Source organism: Rattus norvegicus, chromosome 10 (assembly GCF_036323735.1).
Source record: "Rattus norvegicus strain BN/NHsdMcwi chromosome 10, GRCr8, whole genome shotgun sequence".
Classification (NCBI taxonomy): domain Eukaryota; kingdom Metazoa; phylum Chordata; class Mammalia; order Rodentia; family Muridae; genus Rattus; species Rattus norvegicus.
In genome coordinates, this window is record NC_086028.1 from 54,355,511 (window position 1) to 54,374,013 (window position 18,503).

Consider the following 18,503-nt stretch of genomic DNA (forward strand, 5'->3'; position numbering starts at 1 on the left):
GTAGAAGAGGCTCAGCCTTTCTCTGCACCTCTGTCTAATGGGGCTGTTCTAGCACGCAGGCTGGATTTCCCATCAGTGAGAAGGCTAACTGTCACAGTAAGACACATGCCAGTCTCTTCTCTGCCAGCCTTGAGCAAGTTTCCCCACCACAGAGGTCCAAATCTGTCAGAGAAATGGGAAGAAGCCCTGGAAAGTCCCTCCCTGAGCTGGTGTTTTAGGACCTGCTTGACTCATGACTCTGTCTCCCTACCTTTGCTCGAAACTTCAGGGAAGCAACCGAGAATTCCCCAGGCTGCCTGCAGTTAGTGGAGAGATGGACAAACATCACGTCAACAGAGGAGTACTTTCAGGTGGTGGCAAATGTAGTCAGACACAAACCAGGCAGCACACGCCGGTGTGACCGGAGGGGAGGACTTGTGTATGGTGGCTGGCGAAGGTCTGCCAAGGAAGTGGGGAAACTGAGACGAGACCCAGATGGCAAGACAAAAACAAACAATGAAACCAACCAACCAACCAACAACAAACAAACAGCAAACAAACACACTACCCTGAAAACAGTTTGGAGGGAAGTGTTACAAATCAAGGGCACATGTTCCAGAGACAGAATGGAAGCCAAAGTGGCTATAACGAGATGTTGGGTCACACAGGTCCCCGTCTATGGTTAGAAGGGTGATGCTTTTTAAGCAAGAGACAGGTATGATTTGATTTTGTCCTCTTTGTTCCAGAGGAGTGGGGCCCCAGGGGTTGTTACCAGCCTTTCAGGCTTGGGGTGGGGCAAGGTGTGTGTGGGGGTGCCCCAACAGTGAAGACCTAGCTTCTAGTGTAGGTGGGTGTCAGGAGCCACCCCTGCAAATTCACATCTATTCCAGGGCCTCTCACATTTGCTGGTCCCACCCCTGGTCCAGGAGAACCAGTTCTTCTGTGAGCACCTACCTAGAGTTATGCATCCAAGTTTGGGTCACAAATGGGGAGTGCCTGTTCGTATCCGTATGCCTGATCCCGTCCAAGACTGAGCTTCAGTCCTGGCCCCACGTTCCTGGCCACACTCACGTATTTTACTACATCTGGGCTATTTTTTTTTTCTCCTGAGGAACATAAATTTCACCTGAGACTTGAAGCTGGATCAAAGCCAGAGGGGTCACTCCAGCTTTGAGGGTAAATGGGTTGACTTAGGCTTAGAGGGATTTTTTTCTACTTTTTAATTTTTTTTTTTTTTAAGATGGGTTGTCTCTGTGTAGCCCTGCTTGTCCTGGAACTCACTCTACTCTGTAGACCAGGCTAGACCAGGCTGGCCTTGGATTTAGAGATCCACCTGCCTCTGCCTTCTGAGAGCTGAGATTAAAGGTGTGTGCTTCTCTCTCTCTCTCTCTCTCTCTCTCTCTCTCTCTCTCTCTCTCTCTCGACTTGTTGCTACTGGGTCATAATTGGAGACAGCTTTTCAGGGGTAGAAATAATCTTTCTATGCAAGGCCACGCATCTTCTTTTATACCTCAGTCACATTCTGTCTCTCTCCCAAGCTTCTCCTACCCAGTCCTCCAGGATCCCCAGGACCCCCTACCTCCTCATTCCCACCTACCCATCTTACTACTGGATTAGGTTATAGTTGGGCCTCTTATCCTCAGTGTCCTATGATTTGGAATCCCCCAAGGAACCTGGGATGACGTTTCCCAAGTCCTTGAGTCTCAATTTATCCCTGCCAGCAGCACCCTCATTTAGCAGCCCCCTGGAGGCACAGTCTCCAGGGTTGGGGAGTGGCTAGGAAAGTTTGCATGGATTATTGGTGAGGTGAACATTTGCATATTCAGGTTCTGAGCATCCACAGAGTCATGAGGGTGGCTGAAACACAGCCCAGGAGGGCGGGCCTGACCGGCTGAACAGCTCCTGTCCTCAGCCTAGGATGGCGTTGTGCCTAGGGGGACGAAACAGCCTGCCAGCCACCCAGAAGTTGGTCTAGGACCTTCATCCTCAGTTTGCTCCTCTTCATCCTTCTCCTTAACCCATTCCTTGCCTCCATGGCTCCTCCAGAACGTAGTTTGACCCAGCTTTTCTCTGTGATTCATCCACCCCCCAGCTCTGTTGTCCTTCTCCTCCTCCCCTTCTGTTTTTTTTGTTGTTCAAGACAGGGTTTCACCGTGTATCTCTGGCTATTCTGGAACTTGTTCTGTAGACCAGGCTGGCCTTAGACTCAGAGATCCACCTGCCTCTGCCTCCTAGTGCTGGAATTAAAGGCGTGTGCCACCACCATCCAGGGGCCATTATCTCATTGTTAATCCACCCGATCACGTTTTGGGGCTGGAAAGACAGCTCAGTGTTTAAGAGCAAGAACTGTTCTTCCTGAGTGCTTGGGTTGGAGTCCCAGCAACCATGTCAGATGTCTCATAACTACCTGTTCCTGTTTAAAATAAAACAGATCTTAAAAAAAATACAAAGACTCATATTTCAAGAGTCTCCTTGTCGTCAGGTAACATGGCAGGAGACAAGGAGAAAAGCAAACCGAATAAGTTACAGGCTACGTAATCAAATGGATATGAGGCAATGCTGAGGGTACTGCCAAGAGCCATTTGTGATTAAACCGAGCCCCCCTTACAAAAGCCCCAGTTTATTTTCCTTTTCTTTTTCTTTTCCAGTGCGGGGATTAAATCCAGGGCTTGAACCTAGTAGGCAAGCACTGTAATTGCTTCTGACTCCTCTGTATGACTCTGTGCTGCATCAGGTCCCCTCCCCATTTTTTTTTTCCTTCTGTATCTTAACCCATTTATTGCAGGCCAGGCAGGTCTCAGACCGTAGGAAGGGCTGGTCTACTGGTTCCTTCAGTCTTCTGATGGCAGACTTCGCTGTGACTGCAGAAGTGGTATTGTGGGTCCAGGCCCCATCGGCTGCTGTTTTCACGCAAGAACCACAGTGCCAGATGCCAACGGCTCGTCTCTTCATCTTGGTCTTGCCACAGAAGGAGCAAGTGTACTTGGCATGCTGGCTGATTTCAATTTTCTTCACCATTTTCCAAAGGGAGGCAACATAGCAGGGTCCCCGTATTTCCCGATGATCCCGACTTTCTTGGTGCGTTTAACCACGTCGCTGGAACCGAAGCCCAAGCCCCCCTCCCCGGTTTATGTTTCCCCCTTCAACATTTACTGCCACTTGATGTTATTTAATTTCTTTGGCAGTTATGTAATGTTATTTAGCTCCCTCATTAGAATGTTAGCTCCATGGGTGCACAGTTTGTTTTGGTTACACTATGTTCTCCAAGCCGGATACAGAGCTGCGCGCGCAACAGGAGCTGGTGAATGAAGAAAATGCATGCTACGTGGTATCATCCCAAAGGCAAGGGAGAGATGCTGTCAGGCCTGATGGGGCACGGTGGGCAGCACCCGGTGACCTAAGCAGATTTGAGTCATGAAAAAGTCATTTCAGTTCCTAGCCCCAACCACATTCCTGTTTCCAAACTGGACCTGAATGGCAGTCACAATCCCTTCCCTCTTCCAACCCGGAACTACCGGTTACCTTCTCTCTGTCTCAGGATCTGACTCTTTGTCCCTGAGTTGGCATGGTCACTGTGCAACCTTTCCTTGATGGTGACAGGAGGGTGACACCGGGGAGGAAACCAGAGCTGGTACTTCCTGGTTGAGCTGCCCTGGGAGGTGGACCGGAAGAGGGCAGTTCCAGAAGATGCTGCCGTGACTCTCTCCTCACTCTCCCTGGGTCTCAGACACTACCTGGTGGGAGCAGAAGTCAGATCTCCCATCACCATTCCTCCTGTCAGCTCCCACCCCTGCTCCGTACCTCAATGTGCCGTCTGTCCCTAGTTCTTCCCTCTGCTAGAGTTTTAGTTTTGTTTTTTTAAAGTCAGAAACTAGTCCTGGTCCCCTGGCCTCAATATCCTCCTACTTCAGATTTATTTTCTCCAGATTATTTAATATCCAAAATCATATTGAATAAATAAGCTTGTTTGTCCTCATCGCGGTGGTCAGTAAGTCTCAAGGTCATTAAGTCCCCAGGAGTCTGAGAGGCTTGGAAGAGTGGGCTCTGAGGAGATAGATAAGAGGAGGCTAGGTTTCTGATCAACTAAGACCTCATTCGATCCTAACCGTCATTCCAGTTCTTTCTAACTTTATTCCTTTTTTAAAAAGATATTTATTTGATGTGTGTGTATGAGCATATATGTGAGAGTATGTGCCAGAGTTCATGGATGGGGTCAGAGGTCAACTTTCGCAAGTCAGTTCTTTCCTTGGACCGTGTGGGCCTAGGGACCTAAATTCAGATCAGGTCACTAGATTCATAGGGAAGTACACTGACCCACGGGACCATTGCTGGCTCCCTTCTCCTTCCTTCTATTCTGGTGATTTTGTTGTTGTTTCTGGTTTTTGTTTTTTGGTTTTCTGACAGCATCTCACTATCTAGTCCTGGATGACCTGCAATTTGCTATGTAGACCAGGCTGGCTTTGAACTCACAGAGGTTCACCTACCTGTGCCTCCAGAGTGCTGGACTTAAAGGCATGAGTCATCATGACCAGCGTATTATTTCTGTTCTATTTAGAGTTCCTTGGTAAGAGTATGTTCTTTACAAAACTGAAGAACAGCATAGATACAGTAAAATATGTCAAGTGCCCTATAGATGAGCCAATCAGCAGCGAGGACATTCTAACTGCCTACATGGTTTCCCCATTCCAAAAGGACTCACTGGTCTGAACCGTATAAGAGGTGCCAAGTTTAGTCCGTTCTGAGACTTCAGATCCATGGGATAAGAAAGCACCTCATGTCTGAATGAGTACAGTATCTTTCACTCCCTATAATCTCTAGGCATTTATCTGTAAAGTACCTTAATTTGGAGACTGATACAGCTCAGCAGTTAAGAGAACTGCTGCTTTTCCAGTGGACTGGGGTTCAATTCCCAGCACCCACATGCCCAAGTACTCACACATAGACACCCACACATCTAAGGCAAAGTTCTTTTTTCAATTTTAATTTTCTTCCTTCCTTCCTTTCTTTCTTTCTTTCTTTCTTTCTTTCTTTCTTTCTTTCTTTCTTTCTTTTTTCCACAGCTAGCATTTTATTCAGATAGCAGTCTCATTACACATGGTCCAAGATAAGAACTCAAGTCAGAAGTTAAAGATTGGTCTTCAAACACCATAGCCAACAACGCCATATTTGCCTATGATCTCTCCAATATAAACCACATCCACACCTCAGTGGCCACCAAACCATGCAGCCTGGCTTCCTGAACTGGAAGGTGTTTGAAGCTACCAGCTTTAGCACTGTGAATTATTTTTTTTTCATGCTCTGAATAGCTGTAGGGATTTCACCAGTGGTTGGGGGAACCAGCTCAACCTTGGCGTAGTGCCAAAATGTGACCAATCTCGGCTTTGAGTAAGTCACGGCAGCGGCCACCATCGACGGTGCCTTCTCCACGAAGTTATGGATGAGCTTGGCCATGGTCTAAGGTGGAAGGTTTGTCTCCCCGAACCACTGGCTGAATGTCACCCCCGTCCCTTCCTTTCTTTCTTTTTGTGAGATGATGATCTTCCTTTGTAGCTCAGGCATTAGAGAGAGGCTCTTGTCTCAGCCACCCAAGTAGCTGGAATTTGAGGTATGGACCACCATGCCTGACTCTAGCCTGGTTCCTTCTGAGGGTTTGAGGATTGAACCCAGGGTCTCTCACACTCTCTGCAAGTTCTCTGCCAATTAACTGCACTCCCAGTTCTTTAGTCTTATTCTCCTGCCTCAACTTTTCACTCAACTGTCCTCTGTGTATTCACTAAACACTAATTCACTAATCCTAAGTAAATACTGACTAGGAAGGACCCACTTCCAGCTCCAAACCTTTCTACCCTGGAGCTCTGTAGGGCATCTCTAATCCCTTGTGATCTTTAGTCCTCCCTCACTCCCCAGCTTCAACATTCTTCCCAATGTGTATGCAGGTCCTGGGTTCTAACGCTAAATAGCAGACGGAAACTGTGCAGCATATCTGTATCACACTCCCCATGCCTTCCAAAGCAGGTCACTTCTGATTTTGGCCAAGTTCAGCATGGGTACCTGTCGCTGCAGCCAATGGGGGCGAACGGGAGAGAAGCGATTATTAGTTTGATAAAGATCTGAAGGCACTGCCCCGCCCCCTCCCCCAACTTCCCGGGGGCCCTGGCTCAGTCTGGACAGCTCCCACACCCTGAAGGCTGCTTCAGCCGCAGCATCTTTCATCCGCCCTCTCAGAGGCAGACCCAGCGCCCTGCCTGCGGTTCCTCCCCATCAGCTCCTATAGGTCTCAAGCTCAGTCGCCTGCTCACCGGCCACTGGTCCGGCCCCGCCTCACCTGCCTGGCTCACATCCCGCCCGCCAAGGGCAGCAGCTGCTCGCAGCTCCAGAGGCATTCGCAGGACAGTGGTTCCCGCTGACTGCTCCATCACTGACTGCTCCATCGCTGACTGCTTCATCACTCTTCGCTGTCTGGCTTCCATTCCCTAACTCGTTTCTAACTGCGTGGCCCTAACCATAGTGTCCGGGATTGAGCCCTCTCTTGCCTCCTGAAGAGCGGCCATGGCCACCTACAAAGTCAAGGTGGCCACGGGCACTGACTTCTTTTCGGGGACGCTGGACTCAATTTCCCTGACCATCGTGGGCACCCAAGGAGAGAGCCATAAGCAGCGGTTGAACCACTTTGGGAGAGACTTTGCCACAGGGGCCGTAAGTGTGCGCTCATGTGTGTCACCAGGATGGATGGAGGCTTGGGGTGGATGGAGGTATCCCGGAGGTAGCCAGAGCTGGACCAGGGGACTGGAGAACCAAGGACAGCTGTGACGCTGTGGCTCCCAAGTGGCTCCCTAGCTCTCCCCCTACTCTCCATTCATCCTCTGCTCTCTTTTCTCTCATACTTTCCAACCAATATATTCTTCTCCCTTCTTTTTCTTCCCCCTTCTCTCTGAGCTCATCCACCTCTCTCAGTTCTCCTCCACACCTTAAGGTCCCTTTCCATCTCCTCTCTCCCATCCTTACTCACGCTTCCTCCGCCAAGTTGCATCACAACTGGCTGCGATTTGCATTGGATTCTCTGTGACTTCAAATGGCATCAGACCAGCCTGGCCAGTGGGGACCTGCTTTGCCCTGATGGAAGCCACTCTGTGATTTTGATGGCCTTCTGTTCCTATGTGACCTGGATAGGCTCCTCCATCTGTGTGGCCACTTCTGAATTCCTACATCTTCCTTGAGAAGTGGGAGACGGGCCTGGGCGGGACGGGGGAGACTCTGCTTTCCACTCCAGGACTGTAGGATGCTAGGAAGTCCTGGGCGTTGACTCTTTTGTACACAGGTTCCAAAGATTCTAAATAGTTCTTGCAGCCTCGAGTGACGGGGGCCGGGACCTTACGACCTGGGAAGGATGGATAAGGTTGGGTCCTTTCCTGTCCTGGGTAGGTGGACCCAGCAGAGGACAGCCAAGTCAGAGGGTTCACATCTGTGTCCTCTCATTATCCTTGCTCTGTGCACTCCTCAGTCCCCATGTTCTGTGCAGGTGGATGACTACACAGTGCAGTGCCAGCAGGACCTGGGGGAGCTCATCATCATCCGTCTGCACAAGGAGCCTCATTCCTTCTTACCCAAGGACCCCTGGTACTGCAACTATGTGCAGATCTGCGCTCCCAACTGTCGTGTCTACCACTTCCCAGCTTACCAGTGGATGGATGGCTATGAGACCCTGTCACTCCGGGAGGCCACAGGTGAGCCAGTGCCAACCTTATCCTATGCAGCAAGTTTCCTTAACTCCTCTTGCCCAGCTACTCCAGAGTGGCTACTCCAGGTTCCTACCAAGCCAATCAGACATTAGGAAGTCCAGAGACCTTCGCCATGACCAGCCCCAGTCCCCATTGCTGCTCTGGGCTCAGCTTGGGGCTACACACTAGAGGAACCCAAGTGCACGAGGCATGAGCGCGATCAGCAACATGCAGAGACTGTTCCCGGCTCACTCTTCCCCTTCCTGCTCCACTCTTTCTTGATTCCTATTGGATGCCTGGTGTGCTACAAGGATCTCTGAGACTTTCTGGAGCAGGATTCCGTTTCTGTAGTAACATGCTCCCTTGTTCCAGCCGGATCAGTGTTCTATTTAGAAGCCTAGTTTCTTAGCACCAGGTCACTAAGCCCTTGTATATGATTTTATTGTTTGCTTGAGAAAGGGCCTCTCTCTATAGTCCCAGAGCTCACTATTTCGACTGAGGATCTCATAGAGATCTTTCTGCCTCTGCCTCCTAAGTGCTGGGATTAAAGATGTGTACTACCATGCCAAGCCTTGTATATGACAGTGTAGGTCAAAGGACAATTTGTAGGGGTTGGCTCTCTCTACCATGGGAATCTTGGTGATCAAACTCAGCCATCTGGCTTGGCAGAAAGGACCCATATCCAAGCAACCAATCTCATTGGCCTTTCTGTCTGTCTGTCTGTCTGTCTTTCTTTTTTTTGGTGGTACTAAGGATTTGAGCACAGAGCCTTATGCATGGTAGATGAGAACTTTACAATTGAGCTATATTTTTAGTAGTTTCCTAGCTAAACATTTTACATACACACATACATTTACATACATATATAGATATGTTTTATATATAATGTTCAGCTAGAAAACCACTAAGAATACATATATATTAGGTGTATATATATGTACATATATATACTAGTATATTGTATAATAGTATAGTATATATACTATATAATATATACACATATATTATACACACATATGCACACATATACATAATATATGTGCATATATTAATGTTCAGCTAGGAAACCACCAAGAATACATAAGAATATGTATATTAATATATATGTAGTATATTCTATATACTATATAATGTATACATATATATTGTGCACACACACATATGCTAATGGGCCATTATGTGCTTCAGAGGACTCTGCAACCCCAGTGGGATACCTTGGTTTCCTAACAGGATTCACTGCTAATCTCAATAGGCTTTTCTACCCAGCAAGGGTTCCCTGGCTCCCACTGGAGACCTTGTTATTCATGCAGGCATCCAGGCTTCTCCAGGGGATGTGGGACCTGGTAGCATAGCAAAGCTGCCTGGCCTTTGGGGCTGTGTGGTTGCTCCTGAGGGAGAAGGATAGGACCTGAATGCCTTTGCTGCACACATCCACCTCTGCCATAAGCCTTCATCTGACCACTTGAGTGAGCTTCCTAAGGGTGGCTGTGGCAGGGCCACAAGATGCATGTCTCCTCTTATACCCCTTGAGCTTCTGCAGGCTTGTCTCTATGTGGGAAGGGACATAACTGAGGATGCGTGTGTCTAAGCCCCATCCTTTCCGAGAAGACTACCCATTCATTTGCCTGTGCTAGAATATCCTCCTCAGAGGAGGGAATAGGGCCTTAAGTCAAGGGAAAGGAGAGGCTGAGCCTGGGAGGTTGGTCTAGGGGAGGGTGAGATTGTCATTCATTATGGGAGTCACTGGGGACGCAGAGTACCTTCCCATGGTGATAGGTCTGTGTGGCATGGAAGGGGACGGGCAGGGGACAGGCAGGTGATACCAGCTGGCTGGGCAAGAATGGGGTTGGGTGGGGTGACTGCCACGCAACACCAGGGCAGGGAGACCTGAGTCATCTGCTGGGCCCTCGAAGGAGTGAGGCCCCCGCCCTGTGGATGGAGCCAAGTTGGGGATCTAGGTTGCACAACTCCAGGGGGCACCAGCATTCCCAGAGTGCAACAGAAGGAGCTGGGGCATATGGAAGAAAGGGGAGGAGAGCAGAGAGAGGGCCCTGAGAGAAGCAGTGGTGCTGTACTGATGACACACAGCCTGGGCAGTCAGCCAGGAGGCTGGAGAAAGGCAGGGCTGGAGTCCCATCTCCATCTCCATCCAATCCACGCAGTCATCTATTTCCTGGGCATCTTGGCACCTTTCTATATTCTTCTAAGTTTTGGCGCCTTTGTCTGTAAAATGAATGCACAACAGAACCCACTACATAGCAGACATGCATAGGCTCATGTGTGGGTATGCACATATATGTACAAATATGTGTATAATAGACACATGTTTTTCTCTTGAAATATTTATTTATTTATTTTTGTCTGATGTGTATGAACGCTTTTCTTGCATGTAATGCTCATGCATGCCCAATACCCAAATAGGCCAGAAGAAGGGATCTCGAATGTTGGGAACCAAACCTGGGTCCTCTGCAAGAGCAGCAAGTGCATTTAACTAGTGAGACCTCTCTTTGGCCCCAGATGCACACATTAAAAAAATATTTATATTTATATCTGCAGGTTGGACATTCCTTATCTGAAGTCATTGGGTCAAAAGTGTTTTGGATTTTTAAAATGTTTGCATATGTTTGCTATCTCGGAGATGAGACTAAAAGTCTAAACCTCATTAATCTTTATGTTTTCTTTGTACCTGTTACCCTTGGGCTGAAGGTATTTATATGGCATTTCAGTGTACCAGCATTTTTTACCATGACATGAGGACATGGTGTGGAATTTTCCACGCCATTTTACTGCCATTTTATTAGCAGACAAAAAGTTTTAGATTTTGAAACATTTTTGGATTTTTAGATTAGAAATATCACACACACACACACACACACACACACACAGACACACACACACACGTACGTTTATAGGAAGCTTCTGTCATCGGGGAATTCCTAATCACATATATTACTATTTGTAGTGAAAACTATAGTATGTATGCCAGGTGAGTTCAATGCAGACTGTGTGTAGCCAGGCGCAGTGGCACAAGCCTCAAGCTCAGCACCTGCTGAGGCCAGATCATGAGTCCAAGGTCAGCTTGGAATACATACGGAAATCCTGTCACAGGCAAATCATATATGTAGCTTAGGTAAATTGATAACCCAGACAATGAGGTTGGCCTAACACAAACTTGATTTCTACAGACTTTCGTAGTTTGGATTTGTGGAGAGGGGTTATTCATCTCTTGCATTAGGTTGCTCTTGTTTACCTGAAATTATTAATATAAATACAGTGTGTTGGAAAGTGCCCTGTAACTAGTGAAATCTCCAGAACTATTAGTTACCATGGTCTCAAAGAGGCCATGGGAAACATGAAGGCTATAGCTGGAGTATGGGGGAAATTGTAGCAGTGAGATATAGCCTCCCTCTCTTGAAGGGGGCCTTCCCCATCTTAGCTCCCCCTTCCTGTTAGCTGGCAGGGTGGGGGTGGGGGGATGGGGTGGTGGGGGGTGGTTTGTGGAAGTGAACTTCTCTCTGAAGCCAACAGGGGTGGGCAGGGGAGAGGGACAGCACTTGAGCATCCCCCCTTGCCTCACGACAGGAAAGACAACAGCAGATGACACACTTCCCATCCTTTTGGAACACAGACAAGAAGAGATCAGAGCCAAGAAAGACTTCTACCAGTGAGTGGGAGGGTGGAAGGGTCTGGAGTCCTGAGGAGGCCATGGGAGGTCCAGGGGTTGTGGGTGGAGTGGTGCCTCTATGTCAGGGCCACGAACTTGGTTTCTCTTTGCAGCTGGAGGGTCTTTGTTCCCGGCCTTCCCAACTATGTGGACATCCCCAGTTACCATCCTCCTCCCAGACGGTGCCGCAACCCCAACCGGCCTGAGTAAGGACCGGAAGCTGGCCTACCCACATCCTCCCTTCCACAAGGCCAGTGCCTGCCCCCCTAGACAAGCTCAAGCCCTGTTCTCTTCCCACAGGTGGAATGGTTATATTCCAGGATTCCCAATTCTCATCAACATTAAGGCCACCAGGTTCTTAAACTTAAATCTTCGTTTCTCCTTCGTCAAGACAGCCTCCTTCTTCTACCGCCTAGGGCCCATGTGAGTGCTAAGAGAGAGGGCACCTGCAGAGACGCCCTCCCTCCCCACCCACCCTCAGAATAACAGCTCCAGGTCAGAAAGGCTGGGGAAGATGGGAAAACAGAGTAGAGAACCTGAAACTAGACAGGCACAGAACTAGAGACAAAACACGGGGTTTAGAGCCCCCAGGACCCAGAGACCCCGGTGAGTAGGTGGCCCTGTCATTTTTCCTGTGTAACTAGTTTCCTTTTGACCTGTTACTCCTTGCATTTCACCTCTTAGGGCACTGGCCTTCAAGCTGCGTGGCCTGGTGGATCGCAAACGCTCTTGGAAGAGACTAAAGGACATTAAGAACATTTTCCCTGCTACCAAGACTGTCGTCTCTGGTATGGGGTGGCTCATCCCCCCTCCCCCCAAAAAAACCCCACGAAGCAGCCAGGTGGTCTCTGGGGCAAGAGGCCTCTCATGGGATGGATCAGTGGGCTCAAGTGGGAGCAACTGAAGGGCCATTTGAGAATGGTGGGCATACCCTTTTGAGGCTTCTTGAAAATAGTCATCCCGTGTCCCTCTGGACATTCGACGCAAAGCTGGGGGCTTCATGCTCCTTCCAGGGTCATCTCTCTGGCCACTGTTGTCTTTTTGATGTTTCTCCATCCCTGGTGGGGAGGTGGGGTGTGCTGCTGGGTTTCACTGTGACATTCTACGCTATTCTCCCAGAGTATGTGGCCGAGCACTGGACTGAAGATAGCTTCTTTGGGTACCAGTACCTCAACGGCATCAACCCAGGCCTGATCCGAAGATGCATGCAGATCCCAGACAAGTTCCCAGTTACAGATGAAATGGTGGCCCCATTCCTGGGTGAAGGAACATGCCTGCAGGCAGAGCTGGAGGTGAGGCCCTGTCTGGCTTGCCCTGGGCATCATCTCCATGCCTCTCCGTCGACAAGGTCCATTGAGTCACACTTACACCCACATCTCTCATTTCTATAACCTTTTCAGCCACTGGGCCTTGGGATCAGCGCCCTCTGCACCTAAGGCCTGGCGGGTAGGTGCCCTATTTTAGTGACTACCTGCTTGCCCATTGTGATTCCCCTCCAGAAGGGGAATATCTACCTGGCAGACTACCGCATCTTGGATGGCATCCCCACGGTGGAGCTCAATGGTCAGAAGCAGCATCACTGTGCCCCGATCTGCTTGCTGCACTTTGGTCCCGATGGTAACATGATGCCTATTGCCATTCAGGTAGGAAGGGAAGGTCTGGGTGGAGCTACTGTGTGAGCATGAGGCCAGTGCTGACCCCGTATGCACACATATCCCTCTGTGCAGGTTTACAACTGTGTAAGCCCTGTACTTGCTCATATATGGGCAACTATATGTACATGTCAGTGTGTATGCGTGTGTAAAGGCCTGTGTACAACCTTGTGTGTGCATCTGAGAATGTGCCCATGTGTACGCATAAACCGATCCGTGTGTGGCCACGTGGAACCTGGGATGAGAACCCATCTTTTACACCATTATACTTTGTGCTTAAATATGAATGAGTGCCCTGTGGTACACTCACTGTGGTCCCTAGGTGTACAATGTGCGTGCTGTGACGGTGCAGAGATGACCAGATGTCTCTGGGCTGGGAGGTTGGAGCTTGCCTTGTTGATGGCGCCCATCCATTCTCCTGCAGAGCAACCTCTGTGCAGCACTGCGGGATTCAGACTCAGTAGCTTCCGAGTAGTCTGGTCTGACGGGAGAAACTGAGGAGTTCCTTCCTCATGGATCCACACAGGATCATTTATAAACTAGGAAAAGGTTCTTCTCTGGAGCTATCAGCCAAGCCCTGATAAGTGGAACATGTAGGTTAGATTTCAATGATAGCTTCCCCTCCCTCCAAAGTCCAGGAGCTGGGCAACCTTGCCCTTGTACAGTGCCTGATCTGGTGGCTATGAAGGTTGTGGTAGGCAGAATTATTAGAAGAGGGAGTTTCTGAGCCAGCCCCATCCCCCTGCTGTTACTGCATTCCCTCCCTGGATCTTTTCTCCTTTTCTTCCTCTTCCTCTTTTTCTTTTCTTCCTTCTCCCCATCTGTTCTTCTTTCCTCCCCCTCTTCCTTTCTTCAGCCAGGAGCTTACAATCTTGTCCCAGCTGGCCTAGAGCTCGCTGTGTAGACTAGGCTGTCTTGGACCATATAGAGAGCCATCTTCCTCTGCCTGCAGAGCGCTGGAACTCAGGGTGTGCGTCACCACGCCGGCCAGAGTTGCCTGCTGCTTCTTCTTCCTCCTCTTTCTCCTTCTCGCCCTTCCTCGTCCTCCTTCAGTTTTTGAGACAGGGTTTCTCCGTCACCCTGGCTGTTCTTTAGACCAGGCTGGCCTCAAATTCAGAGACCCACCTGCCTTCTTAGAGAAAGAGGGAGCTGCTGGGGAGAGAATTTGCTTCAGACACAGGGCACAAGAGCAACCGTGGGGAGAGAAGGACCCTGAGATGCTCAAAGACAGAAGGACCGGAGTACAGAACTCTTCTTCAGGGGAGGATCCTGCCAGGTTCCTTCTCTCACCAACCCTCCTGCTTTCCCCACCTCTAGCTCAGCCAGACTCCTGGGCCTGATTGTCCCATCTTCCTGCCTAATGATTCTGAGTGGGACTGGCTGTTGGCTAAAACATGGGTACGCTACGCTGAGTTCTACAGCCACGAGGCCGTTGCCCACTTACTGGAGAGTCACCTCATCGGGGAAGCTTTCTGCTTGGCCCTCCTGAGGAACCTGCCCATGTGCCACCCCCTGTATAAGGTAAAGGTTTAGCAGGAAGAGGGTCCTGAAAGCTTCCACCCCAAGGGGAGGGAGAGGGTTCAGTGAGCTCTGGGAGGCATCTGGAGATCCCCAGAGACTTCCCAAAGTGAGGGTATCTGATGTGCAGGAGTGGAAGCAATTTTAGCACTCCTCATTGTCCTCCTTACCTTCCTGCCCAGCTCCTCATTCCTCACACTCGCTACAACGTCCAGATCAACAGCATTGGGCGGGCCCTCCTTCTCAACAAAGGGGGTCTCTCTGCCAGGGTAAGACTCTTGCCCCTGACCCCAACAACGTAGTTGTTTTCCTCTGGTCTTTGTGATTAGTCTTAAAGCAGAACTTTCACTTGGGAGTGGGGGGCTGGAGAAACGGAGACATGGAGAATGGTGGTTAAGAGCACTGGCTGCTCTCCCAGAGGTCCTGAGTTCAATTCCCAGCAACCATGTGGTGGCTCACAACCACCCTGTAAATGGGATCTGATGCCCTCTTCTGGTATGTCTGAAGAGAGTGACAGTTCATGTGTGTGCACGTGCACACACACACACACACACACACACACACACACACACACACATACACACACATAGAGAGAGCAAAAATCTTTAAAAACAAAATACAGGATTCTGGGAGTGGGGCAGTGGGTAGTATTTGAATTGGAGCCATCTGGGGAAAGAGACAGGGCTCGGAATGTAAGGGTCCCTGGACCTCAGGCAGGCTGGGTCTAGGGTAAATCCTGGAGGGACTGAGGTAATGCTGCCTTTAGGGAGCAGGCTCAGGCAGGTGCTTATGTAGTTCTTTCTCCCTCAAGGCCATGTCCCTGGGCCTAGAGGGCTTCGCACAGGTGATGGTTCGGGGTCTGTCTGAGCTCACCTACAAAAGCCTCTGCATCCCCAATGACTTTGTGGAGCGCGGGGTTCAGGATCTGCCTGGGTATTATTTCCGTGACGACAGCTTGGCGGTGTGGTATGCCATGGAGAGGTGAGGTGGGAAGAGCTGCAGGTGCTACTCAGGTGGACAGATACCTGGGGTATTGAAGGGGTACGGGGACTTCTAGGGACTTGGGCTTGAGGGTTACCTGGGGTTTGGGGTTGTTCATACATCTGCCTCCTGGGCCTGAGGGACCCCATTATCCTTGCTTTGGCCTCTAGCCCATCTCTGCCGGACAGGTCCCCAGGCCCCTCCTGGGCTCTGAGCTGCTTTAGGGCCTCCCTTGGCTCTTTCTGGGCAATGCTCTGAGCAGTTCTGACCTCGTCCATAACTCTCTCCACCTGCTCCACAGGCCTTGCTACTACAGGTCTGGGGTGGCGGCTCTGAGGCTAGCCAAAGCTAGGGTGACCTGGGGGCTGTGGGAGAAACTCTAACTGCCTCCACCTCCTGTGCAGGTACGTGACAGAGATCATCACTTATTATTACCCGAATGACGCAGCTGTGGAGGGCGACCCGGAATTGCAGTGCTGGGTGCAGGAGATATTCAAGGAGTGTCTCCTGGAGCGTGAGAGCTCAGGTACGGGTGTGGGAGCTCGGACGAGCCTGGGGCTCAAGGAGCACCTCAGGCATGTCCTCCATGATTTTCCCGGCTTGCACTTATCTCCCTGTGGCTGAAGAAGGCCAAAACACTGTCCTAGGATCTTCACAGAGACCTGCTCTGGGCCACAGAGCAGCAGCTGGGGGTGGGGGTGGGAGTGTGGGTGGGAGTGGGGGTGGGGATGGGGGTGAGTGGGGAATAGAGCACTGGTATCTTGTCTGAGCTCAGGTGCTATGTCAGCTGCCTCGGCTGAGACCTGGAGGTCCTAGTCCTTCTTCCTAGGAACAAGCCTTTCTGGACTTGGGAAATGAATGGGTTGTGACATTCAATGAGAAAGAATAGCATGGAGTTGTAAAGGAACCAGGGTGGGGGTAAGGGTGAGGGTGAGGGAGGGTTTGGAGGTAAGGATGAGGGTGGGGGAGGGGAGGGGTGGGGAGGTAGGGATAGGGTGGGGGGGGTTGGCAGGCTCCAGGAGAGTAGTGGGAAGCATCATGAGGTCATGACACTCAGGCACACACTTGGTCAATGTTTAGCGAAGCAGCTATGATGTGCGGCTGCCAGCTTCCGAGGGTGCAAAGGGGAACAAGACAGGTCCTGGTGCTGTCCTCAGGATGTTCATGGACTGGGCTGATGGTTTGAGTTAATAGGCATCTCCACTATGGTAGAACCAGAGCAGTTTAGGGGAGCCTGAGGCAGGGATGAGGGAATCTGGAGGATCTGGAGGGGCAGCTCATTCAGCTTGGAATGGTGGATGCGTGGAAGGCGTTGGGATGCATGGTCTGGGTGAAACTGGGCTTCTTGGGTGACATTTAGTAAGAGCTGTGTACCATGAGGTCAGCATGTGTCCTTTCCTGACACAGGGGCACATGGAGGCTGGGCTTCTGGGTATGGGCTGCATGTGGAGAAGCCCGAGGAGGTGGGGACCTGTCCTGCTGCAGCTAGCTGAGGCTGGAGGGAAGCAGACTCCTGGTGGCAGATACCAAGCCACACGCCCTGGTTAAAGAGTTTGGAACGTTCCTGAGTGTGGACACTGGGAGTTCTGCAAAAGGATCAGACTTATGGGTCAGAATATCAGACCACGCAGATGGACAGGGCAGTTTTGGACGATGTTCTGGAATCCAGGAGGGAGTGACAGGGACTTGGGAAGGATAAGGTCCATGAGGACCCAGAGAATTCCAGGGTGAGCTAAAGGCTGGAAGTGACTGAACTCAGTCCTGCCTGGCTTGGGGAATCGGTTTTGTTTTTTTTGTTTTTGGCCACAGGAGGGCAGAGCTCTTTGAGGGACCCGTAGCAGCCAAATGGACTATTGACAAGATATGGGGAGCACCCTCTGCTGGGAGGCATAGTCCAGGACTAACACTGCACGGTCTGTTCCACAATCCCTCAGGTTTTCCCACCTGCTTGCGAACTGTACCTGAGCTGATCGAATACGTCACGATGGTCATGTACACCTGCTCAGCGAGGCATGCAGCTGTCAACACAGGCCAGGTACCGGTGCTCGCCAGTCTCAGCCCCTGGACTCCCAAACAGGCCACGCCCACCTGCAGGCCCATCAGGGATACCAGCACCATCCATCCAAACCATGGCCTTAGGGGCAGGGGTCCAAATCAACCTTCGGAGAGGATTGCCCAGGTTTGGTTGGTGGGAACTGAATGTTTTCTCATCCAGAAAACCTCTTCTACTCCACTCTAGTTGGAATACACTTCTTGGATGCCCAACTTCCCGTCATCCATGAGGAACCCGCCGATGCAGTCCAAGGGGCTGACTACTTTGCAGACATTCATGGACACTTTGCCAGACGTGAAGACCACATGCATTGTGCTCTTGGTGCTCTGGACTCTCTGCCGGGAGCCTGATGACAGGGTGCGGGGGCTCTTGGGCATCGGAAGGCGGGCGGCAAGGATGATTGAGGGGCGTCGGGAACAGGGAGCAGGAAGTGGGAGGCAGCAGAAAGGATTGGGTAGATGGCGTGTCTTTGTCCCAGCATCTGGTTCTCTGTTCTGCAGCGGCCACTTGGCCACTTCCCGGACATCCATTTTGTGGAGGAGGCCCCTCGGAGGAGTATGGAGGCTTTTCGTCAGAACCTCAACCAGATCTCTCACAACATCCGCCAGCGCAATAAGTGCCTCAACCTCCCGTATTACTACCTGGACCCGGTGCTGATTGAGAACAGTATTTCCATCTAGTCTACCCTTCTGCCTTCCCTCGCCACACAATGCCTCCTGTTTTCCAATAAAATCACTTCAAACATTGTCCTGGTCTGAGAGCATGTGGAGGTTTACTGGGCAGCAGGTTGTGATCAGGGGTGGGGGACTTGGGGGGGGCATCGGTGATCACATTCGCAGACACATTGTTCTTTGCCATCAAGGTAGGCATAGGGCAGCACCAGGTTCCATTTCCAGGTTCCAGTGCTAGGCAGCCCTGGAGATTTGGCCAGGCTGTCC

The 18,503-nt window shown here is 50.6% G+C and overlaps 2 protein-coding genes and 1 pseudogene across 2 annotated transcripts; 1 reads left to right on the top strand and 2 right to left on the bottom strand.

The window, feature by feature from the left end:
• Positions 1 to 1,344: 1,344 nt before the first annotated feature.
• Positions 1,345 to 3,044, bottom strand: Rpl37al1 (ribosomal protein L37A like 1). The gene has a single exon (XM_039087608.2). The coding sequence runs from the start codon at positions 2,995 to 2,997 to the stop codon at positions 2,710 to 2,712; it is 288 nt and encodes a 95-aa protein (XP_038943536.1). The 5' UTR covers positions 2,998 to 3,044; the 3' UTR covers positions 1,345 to 2,709.
• A 783-nt stretch (positions 3,045 to 3,827) lies between these two features.
• LOC134480813 (ATP synthase subunit g, mitochondrial-like) lies at positions 3,828 to 7,505 on the bottom strand (annotated as a pseudogene).
• On the top strand, positions 6,388 to 18,266 carry Alox12b (arachidonate 12-lipoxygenase, 12R type). The gene is given in 15 exon segments (NM_001039377.1): positions 6,388 to 6,675; positions 7,499 to 7,703; positions 11,280 to 11,361; positions 11,475 to 11,567; positions 11,662 to 11,784; positions 12,046 to 12,149; positions 12,481 to 12,653; positions 12,861 to 13,004; positions 14,331 to 14,534; positions 14,714 to 14,800; positions 15,343 to 15,512; positions 15,917 to 16,038; positions 17,447 to 17,547; positions 17,752 to 17,922; positions 18,066 to 18,266. Coding segments are annotated over 15 exon segments (2,106 nt in total). The 5' UTR covers positions 6,388 to 6,528; the 3' UTR covers positions 18,246 to 18,266.
• The last annotated feature ends 237 nt before the right edge of the window (positions 18,267 to 18,503 follow it).